The sequence below is a fragment of the Salarias fasciatus genome, chromosome 18, assembly GCF_902148845.1.
Source record: "Salarias fasciatus chromosome 18, fSalaFa1.1, whole genome shotgun sequence".
Lineage (NCBI taxonomy): Eukaryota > Metazoa > Chordata > Actinopteri > Blenniiformes > Blenniidae > Salarias > Salarias fasciatus.
In genome coordinates, this window is record NC_043762.1 from 24,886,279 (window position 1) to 24,895,836 (window position 9,558).

Below are 9,558 nucleotides of genomic sequence, written 5' to 3' on the forward strand. Positions count from 1 at the left end.
ACGATGACCCGGCGGACAGTGGAGGGAAGGGACTGCAGGAGCTCCGGGAGTCCGTGTAGGATCGTGGGGACAGTAGCACCAGGAATACACCGCGTGATGGCGTTAAAAAAGCGAATATTCCTGATGCTACTGTCCCCAACCAGGAGTGTCGTGGGGGAAAAGAGGGGACGGGGCGGGGGCGGCTGTGGGGCGACGTCGTGGGTGTCCGGGGCGGCGGTGTCAGCGCCCAGGGCTGGGGAGCGCTCCGCCGGTACAGCGACGCCGCCGGCAGCAACCTCGCTGCCGGAGCGGTGGTCCTGGCCCTGGTTCTGGCTCTCCCCGCGGTGGTGGTGGCTCACGGAATGCCTCCTCACTGCCTCCCTAATCAGCCTCAGGCGGGCAGCGGAGGCCGCGGTCCGGGGCGATCGCCGCCGCTCCGGTACCGGCGGGGAGCGGCCCGGCTCCCTGGCCGCGGCGGGGACATCCTTCTCCGGGACAGCGGCGGGGAGCTCCTTCTCCGAGGCCGAAGTGGAGTTGGCCTGGGCCGCGGCGGAGTGATCCGTGGCCGCGGCGGGGAGCTCCTTCTCCGAGGCCGAGGTGGAGGTGGAGTTGGCCCGGGCCGCGGCGAAGTGATCCGTGGCCGGGGCGGGGAGCTCCTTCTCCGAGGCCGAGGAGGAGTGGGCCGCGGTGGAGGGAGCCGTTTCCGGGGCCGGGGTGTAGCGATCCGAGGAGGAGTGGGCCGCGGTGGAGGGAGCCGTTTCCGGGGCCGGGGTGTAGCGATCCAGGGCCGTGGCGGAGCGACGGCAGTGCTTGGCGGTGTTTGGTGGCGTGGCTTCCGGGGTGTCGTGGCGGCGAGCGGCGGACCCGCCAGAGGACGCGGGAGCAGCAGCGGCCGCAGCAGGCCGCGGACCCTCACCACCCAAAGATGACAATGTTGTAGCTGAAAGAGAAAAAAAGAGTTAAATTCATATCACATACTGTAAAAAAATGACTTCTGCTGAACGTAACACACAAGCTATTTTAAAAGGTCATCTGTGAGAGTGCATATTCAGTATTCTGTATGAAGCAGTATTAAAACAACTGTTGTGGTGCACATGATAACTACTACATAATTTACAAATAAAATTCATGCATTTTGTCAAAAAGGTTGCTTGAGAATTTTACCGAATCAATTTGTGGTTTGTATCGATGTGCATCAAAGCCTTGGGTCCTGGAACTGAGTAGGTCCGTCCAGCAATACATCCTACATGGACCATGCGGGTTATGACACCAGTGGTGTCAACACGATGCATGGAGACTCTGACACGGTTATACTGCACCCTCAGTCCTCTGGCTTGAAGAAGGGCCTTCATCATTCGATAGCCACAGTGAGGCTGCCTCGACTTAATCTCTCTCACACACTGATCCAACTCATCTTCTGTCATCGTGCTGTATAATGCCTGTACTGAAAGATTAAACTCAGCCATGCGTCAGTATACTGTGTGTCTAGACACCCCCAAAAGTTTGGCGATGCATGGAACAGAGAGATTAAGCTCCATAAGGTTGCTGAGGTACTCTGGGGATATGACCATTCGCTGTCGTCCAGCTGGTCCTTGTTCCATCTGCACAACTGTAATGTGTTGCTCCCTTTTGTCCTTTTCCAAATTGATGAGGCTGTGTAGCTGTGTCAGTTCATCTAAAATAGCTGGACAAACAGTTACTTGACTGGATATAGCATTTAAAAACACAAGCTCTTGTGTGCAAGTGAACTCTGAGAAGTCAAGATCCAGAGGCATGCGACCCAGAATATGTTCCAGTCGAGAGCGAAGTCTCTCTAAAAGATGATCGAGCATAAGTTCCTAGAAGAGAACAACAAAATAGAAAATCACTAACAGAAAAAGCTAATCCATCACTGTAAGACCTGGTGTGTGGAAAATGTGTAATCTGTAACAATAATTGTTTCATCATATACTTGAACAGTTCAAACTCTGCAATAACTATCAAAATCATCACACAATGACTGTATTATCCTGCATTATCATGGTGTGTAAAAGGCAGTGAGCGATGAAAGAGCGCTGGCCTCTTCACATCAATTTTTTATGTACAGTCTAATACCTGTCTCTTCCAATTGTCCACCAACACTGTTCACGTTATATGAAAAAACCAGGAAGCATAATATCCCCCAATAAACAATTTTTATGTTCTATTTGTATTGTTTCATCTAAACAAACATCACAGAAGTTTTTAAGCTTGTTTTATTCCATATGAAAATTAATGTATAAATGTCCTCCTTATTGTATTTTAGATTGTAGATTTTTTTAGACACTTTTCAGTTGACAGTTCTATGATACAGCGACAATTATTAACAATGTCTGAAGAGATTCTCAAGTGATCTGTGAAACATTTTCATATTATGTTAACTGTACCACGTTATTGTATTTCTCATAATGTTTGTTGCTGTTAGAAAGTATGCGGAATTATTCCTGATGCGGCTGCTGAGCTATAGAGAGTGCAACATTTCTCAGAGTACATTAAAAAACTTAAATCCTATTGTCCAATTAAGTAGACATGCCATAAAAATTGAAAAGCTGTATTTATTTTTTCATTGCAGTGTTTTCTTTTTCCACCTCAACACTCAATTGATGAAATGTTATTTTCGTCATTCTAATTGAAGATAACTCTTATAAAAATCCCATTACTGGCTAAAGTTGTGCCAGTTTACGCCGTCATTTAATTATTTTTTTTAATGTTTGGGTAAGGTGGTGGAGAAAGTAACTTAATGGTCGGCTTTGAAGCTGTCAGTTACTTATATTTTTCCAGTCACATCATGAGTGAACATCATACGAAGGTGTACCCAAAAGAATCCGGAATTTGACTGTAACTTTTTATTTCTGACATTTCAAAATAAAACATCACTGTCGCCTTCAAAATAATCTCCATCCGCATTAATGCAGCGCTCCAGCCGTGTCTCCCACTTCACGAATGCGTCGTCAGACCCGTGCGTAATTGTGCCATTTTTTGCCGGCTGCGATTTTTCTGTCACCTCCTCCACATCTGCAAACCGCTGTCCCTTCAACTCCTTCTTCAACTTGGGGAACAAGAAAAAGTCACTCGAGGCTACATCTGGTGAATAAGGTGGATCGGAGAGGAGATTCATCTCATTCTTCTCCAGAAACTGCGTGACGCGCAGCGCCATGTCCGCTGGCGCTCTGTGGTGGTGGATCAACCGGGCTCCACTCCGCCACTGCGCGGGCCGCTTCCTCCTCACATCCTCACGGAGCATCTGAGGACTTCCATGTAGTAGTCCTGATTTACAGTCTGACCTGGAGGGACAGACTCGCTGTGGACGATACCCTGGACAGCGGAGAAGCAGCTCAGCATTGTTTTCATGGCTGAGCGGACCTGACGCGCGGACATCTGGCCCTTCTTAAACCGCCCGAACCACTCATGGAGCTGAGTCTTCCTCAGAGCATCATCCTTGCAGGCTTGCTGCAACAAGGTGAGTGTTTCTGCTGCTGTTTTTTCCCAGCAAAAAGCAGAATTTAATGTTTGCATGCCGCTCTGGCTCCCCAGTCAATGTCGCCATTTTGGAAAAAAATCGCAGATCTCCTCTGCACTCTGTTACTATAAATAGCGCCTGACAGGCGTCAGTGTCACTCTCGGAGCTCAGATTTCTCACAGATGTGCATGAGGCTTACCTGCAGCTCATCTGATGGCCAGAAGTCAGAACTCATTATTATTATTGTTTTCTGACCAAATTCCGGTTTCTTTTGGGTACCCCCTCGTATCCCGTTAGCTAAGTGCTGACACAGGAGGTCTCGGAGAAAAAAAAAAGAAAAGTTTGGTGTTGCTTCTGTTCAATAACTTCTTTGAATGTGAAGAGTGTCCAGTAATATCTACTAATTACTATATACTAATCTACTGATTAATTTTATTCAAAGCGTAAGTAATGAGTAATACACTCACCGACGTGCCATTATTTCCACCTGCAGCTGCCATTGTTGGAGGGCTGAACGTCCACAGCACACACGTCTTCCTGTTGCTGCAGAGCGGGACCTGATTGGCTGGATGCTGAATGATTGAACTCGATCGATTGCTTCTCTTCGGTTACCCGGATGTTGACTGCGAATTTCTGACACTGAATTTTGGACACTGAATTTGACACTTCGAGTTTTTTTTACACTGAATTTTTTTGAGACATAATTTTTTTTAAATGAATTTTTTTAGACATTGAATTTTTTTGCAATGAATTTTTTACACAGTTAAAAGAAATCAGTGCTGGAAATTCAAATGCTTTTAAAATGCAAAGTCTGATTTCAATGCAAAAATAATTCAGGTCTAAAAATTCAAATTCAAAATAAGATGGCACAGATTTACTTCCATAACAAACTTGCACATCTGCTTCATATTTGTAATCAGGGCTGACAACAATAAAAGTACATAAGTAAAACTCATTGTGTCAACCTTTACGGTGGGCTGCACAGCCAAGGCAGTTAAATGCTTAATTGTGGTTTAGATTTCAAGTAATTCCAAATAGCACATGTAACCCTCTCACCACCGGCTCTACATAAAACACTGTATAATGGACGGATTAAATAAGAGTACCTTTAGATTAATAAAATTAAGGTGAAAGAGACATTCCAATGAAAAAAAAAACAGTCTAGGGTAATGTATGATTCTCACTTCACTTTGTATGAATACATCGCAGAAATAATACAACCACAATGATTGAAGTGAACTGTGTATTCAACTCTTTCAAAACCACATCAAATTAACACCTTGAATGGACAATGAATCAATCAATATAAACACAATCACCCGGGATTTAAATGAAAAAAACTATATTCTGTGAGCCTGAGTGCACTCTTGTTTTTAGGTTCAGTTTATAGTTCGTTGGCGCGCTTTACGTTGGAGCTCTTAAATGGCGTTCCCCCAGTTTCAAAGGTGACGGTATTCCTACTACACGTGTAGTTCCCCTGCCGGCAGACTGGCCTCCCTCTGTGCGAAGAAACAGCGGCCAACTGCAGGGCTCGGTCCCCCCTGCTGACCACGGACTGACCTCCACCAGGCAGGGTCCGTGCTGATTCCACAGCTCCCACCGACAGCGCTCCCCGTTTCTGTGGCGTCCGACGTTCCTCAAGCAAGCCGTGCAAAGGCTGCTCCAGCAAGCTAAGCTAACCTCGTTAGTTCCAGCTGCACGGCAATTTAAGCACGGGGTTCCGTTATCAAAACCCGCTCCACCCGACAGGATGAGCGAGGTCCACCCGAGAAAAGTCCGTCTGACTGGGATATAATCCAGATTTAGCTCCATGCGCGCCCCCCGTGTTTGCCGACGCAAACTAGTCCCTCCTGCTGTGTCGTCACACACGCAAAAAAACTTTCTTCAAATACAAAAAAAATAATCAATATCAACTAACTATTTTTGAATTCAGTTCACAACCTCACAATGAATTATAAAAAACATTTTAACCATTTATGAATTTGATTCTGAACATACATAAACATCAGATAATTAAAAAACAACAACAGAGAAACACACAACTGATATTTATCAGGTTATTACACACAGATCCATAAAAAGGAAAGCACTTTACTAACTACATAAATGTAGAAGAAGGGAATACTTATTTTTGTATTATTTGTTTTGTTCCTTCACATGGAGGCATCTCCAAAATGCTGCCAAAGCAAACTCACAAGTCCAAATTTCTGAAAATGTGTTGCTTTTGTTATTATTTATACTTTTACTTTTACTTTCAATACTTTAAAGTATACTTAATCTAAGAAAAATAATTTTGATACTTAAGTACAGAAAATACCAACTACTTTAAGACTTTTACTCAAGTAAAATTTTAATGGGTGACTTTAACTTTTACCAAAGTCATTTTCTCGGGAAGTATCTGTACTTTTACTTGAGTATGGTTTTTGAGTAATTTAAACAAAACTGACTTTATTACTGATTCAATCATCTTCATGCTGGTTTTGGACTCCATGGCTCTAAACAAAGGTCGTCTGTTATTGAATTAACAAAGGTCACATAAATCTTGAACCTCATCAATGTGGAGAGAAAGAAAGAAAAACAACAATAAACAGTCACAGAAAGTAAACTGACAATGAAGCAGGGACTAAAAACAGAGACTGGGAACAATTGAAACCAGCTTCAGTTACAATCAACGGCTTTGATTCTCCAAACTTATCAAAAGTACAATAAAACTAACTGATTAAAACAGGAAGAAAGAGAAGAGAGAAATCAAAATCTCAGGTCAAACAAACAGGAAAACAACTGAAGACATGAAACCATCCCATTTAAAACAGAACAAAACTGAAACTGAAACACAGCAAAGAAACAAACTGTGGATCACAATCAATCCTGTTCATCTAAAATAATCTGGTGATGAGGCTCCTCCATTAAAAAAAGATTGAAATCACAACATATTACAAAGTGATCATGATCCTGACACCAACATGGACAATATGCAGACAGCAGAAGACTGAACTGTGATCAATGAATCATGTCTGGATTAAATCATTTCAGTGACTCAGAGAGTTTTTCCAGCCAGCAGGAAAAGAAAGATTTCAGGTTTGTCGAGTGAGACGACGATCGTCAGGATGTTGTCCAAATCTATTCAAGAGGCTTATTAGAGGAAGTTAAGAGTTATTTTAAGCTTGTTTCAATCTTTCAAATTAAAAGTCACAGAGGTGTACAGAGTTATACTGCTTTAAAATAACAAGAACAAATATATTCATGTAGAAAATATTTAATTCTTTTTATTTTCATGTGGAACTTAAACATTGCAGCAGTTTTTCTGAAACAAAATGTTACATTGGTCAGAAAGAAAAAAAGTCTTTTTAGTTAATGATGCAAATGAATATTCTTTTTGTTCAGTGTGTTCTCCTGACAATATAAAATGCAAATAAATTTTTTCAAAACTTTTCATGGGATGTAACATGATTTTTATTTTATCCTTGAAAATTGAAAAAAAATGTTTTAAATATATATTTTTCAATAAATAATTTAAACATAACTAATACAGTTATTAGTTATTAATAACTCAATAATAACTAAACTATGATGTTTGCTTGAAGTGGTAAAGTCATATTTGTTTTAGTCTGTATTTAAGTGTCAGAATTTTATATTTATTTCAATCAGATCAAACTTTCTTTCTCTTCATTTCTTTAGTTTGTTCTAAATGTGTGAACCTGTCTGAACATCACAGAGTAATCTCAGCCTGACAGACAGTGAGAGTCATGGTTTTGGCTCCAGCAGATTTTCCAACATTGAAATAAGGGAAGAGTTTCTCAGTGAAAGTGTCTTTGTGAGTGTAGATGTGACTCAGGTCTCCAGAGTCGTAGAAGGACACCTCCCCCCTGTCATAGTCCAGCTGGACTCTGATCCTCTGGAGACTCTCCTTCACTATGACTGGCTGAGCAGAACCATTAGTGTATTCTCCATCACCATGCCATAAACACCAGATTCCATAGTCTGGGGAAGCAAATCTCTTTCCCTTCCTGTCAACTGACTCTTTAGCCAATCCAACAATCCACTCTGGATGATCTCCCACCTCCACCTCCCAGCTGTGTTTCCCTGAGCTGAAGCCCTCAGAGCCCAGGACATCACAATACTTAGTGAATCTCTCTGGATTATCAGGAAGCTGCTGAGTGTCTCCATATCTCACACTGGTCAGATCATCAGACAGGTAGAGGCGGCAGTGTGCAGTGTTTGGGTCCAGAATGAGAGGAGTGAAGTGGACCAGGTCCTTCATCTTGCTCCAGACTGAGAAGGACAGGTTTCCCAGGTGTTTGGCCACATCTATGAGCAGTCCTGAGGGCAGCTGTGGATCTGACAGTGAGCACTGGGCTCTGGCTCGGCTCTGAGCGTCTCTGGAGCTGCTGAGGAACGCCCCGCTGGCTTTCTGCAGCTCTGCTTCAACAGCAGCCATGCAGTCTGAGAGGGAGGAGATCTGCTCCTCCATCCTCTTCATCTCTCTGCTCACATGCTCTGCCTTCTGCTCCTCTTCCTCCCTCAGAGCTGCCAGTCTGGACTCCTCTTCCTCTCTCAGGAACTGGTGCAGCTTGTTGAACTGGGCTCTGATCTGCCTCTCTGTGGACTCCAGCTGCTTCTTGGACTCTTGGACCACGTCCCTGTATGTTTGCTGCAGCTGTTGGTATTTCTCCCTCTTGTCCTGCAGAGACTTGAAGTCACATCTCAGCGTCTCCTTCAGATCCTTCACTGCTGCTTCTACAGGAATCACTCTGTGGCTGCTGTCATGAGGAAAATGGCAGACAGTACACAAAGCTCTCTGCTCCTGCACACAGAACAGTCTGGGCTCTTCTTGGTGTTCACGACACACCAGCTCCTCCTCCTCGTCCCTCTCTTCTCCCTCAGATGATCCAGATTTCTGTCTGCCAGCAAAGGAGTCTGCCAGCTGCTTCAGAGCAAAGTTCACAAGTAGAAACTCTTTGGAGGATTTTCTTTGACAAATCGGACAGTTTTTGTCTCCATTTTTTTCCCAGAATTGTTTCAGGCAGCTTGAACAGAAGCTGTGGTTACATCTCAGAGACACAGGATCTCTGAATGTCTCTGAACACACATGGCAGGTCAGGAGCTTCTCAACAGCAGTAATTTTTTCAGCCATTTCTTCTTAAACCTTCAGCAGGACTCACCAGCTCACAGTCTCTTCAGGTTTACTCCTAAAATCCTCCAGTTGTGTGTTTTTCAGTAGAAATCTCACAGCCTAAGACGAGTCGCTGCTCCGATCAAAAAAATACTTTCACTTCCTCTGACCTGATGTGTTGGTTTTAGTCAGTAGAAATGGGAGGAGTCAACAGACAGTCATCATAACTATATTCAGATCACTGCTGTAAATATGTACAGAGATCAAACAGCTACAGCAACAAAACCACAATAGAGCCACAGCAGAGTGAACATAAGCAGCCTTTACAGTAAGAAAAACATGATGAAATAAGAAAACTCTTCATAACTCAGACATTTATGAAATGTTTGGACAGCCTGGTTCTTTAGTTTATTACTTCCACTCACTTTCAGCCTGTTTCACCTGTTTCCCTCTCACAGGAGCTACAGGTCCATCAGGACAAAGTCAGAACAGAATCATAACCACCCTGAAGACAAACATGGACTGATCCCTGTGTTACTGACTCTACTGTCTGTGAAACATCTTCTCACAACTGTCAGTGATTCTATTGTCTGGTTCTAGTTCTCTGTGTTTTCTGTTTGTTCCCTTGTGTTCATAAATATTCTAACACTGGAGAAAGAGAACCTCCACTGTCCAGTTCAAAGACTGTTTCCTATGATGACTATAGAACGACAACTAACACAAAAATTAGGAAATAACAAGAATACAATTTTATTTTTCTCTTGGTGAGAACCCAGTTTGAACTGTGTAGAGAAGGATCAGCAGCTCTCCAGCTTTAATGAAGCTTGTAATATTATATTGTATTTTATGACAGCTTTAGCTTCACACAGTCCAGGGTCCAGAGAGGAGTCAAAGTCTGAGCTGCACTTTTCTTTACAGTGTCTGACAGAGAGTTTATTGAACATGAAGTTAATAATGTGTCTGAGAGCAGCCTTTAATTTCAAGAACT

The 9,558-nt window shown here is 43.3% G+C and overlaps 1 protein-coding gene across 1 annotated transcript; it reads right to left on the reverse strand.

Moving 5' to 3' along the window:
* Positions 1-7,135: 7,135 nt before the first annotated feature.
* On the reverse strand, positions 7,136-8,614 carry LOC115405249 (nuclear factor 7, brain-like). The gene has a single exon (XM_030114769.1). It carries the CDS (start codon positions 8,589-8,591, stop codon positions 7,167-7,169), a length of 1,425 nt encoding a protein of 474 aa, XP_029970629.1. The 5' UTR covers positions 8,592-8,614; the 3' UTR covers positions 7,136-7,166.
* Between the last annotated feature and the right edge of the window lie 944 nt (positions 8,615-9,558).

Coding starts and splice junctions, on each gene's coding strand:
- LOC115405249 (XM_030114769.1), bottom strand. CDS start 8,591: ATGGCTGAAAAAATTACTGCTGTTGAGAAGCTCCTGACCTGCCATGTG.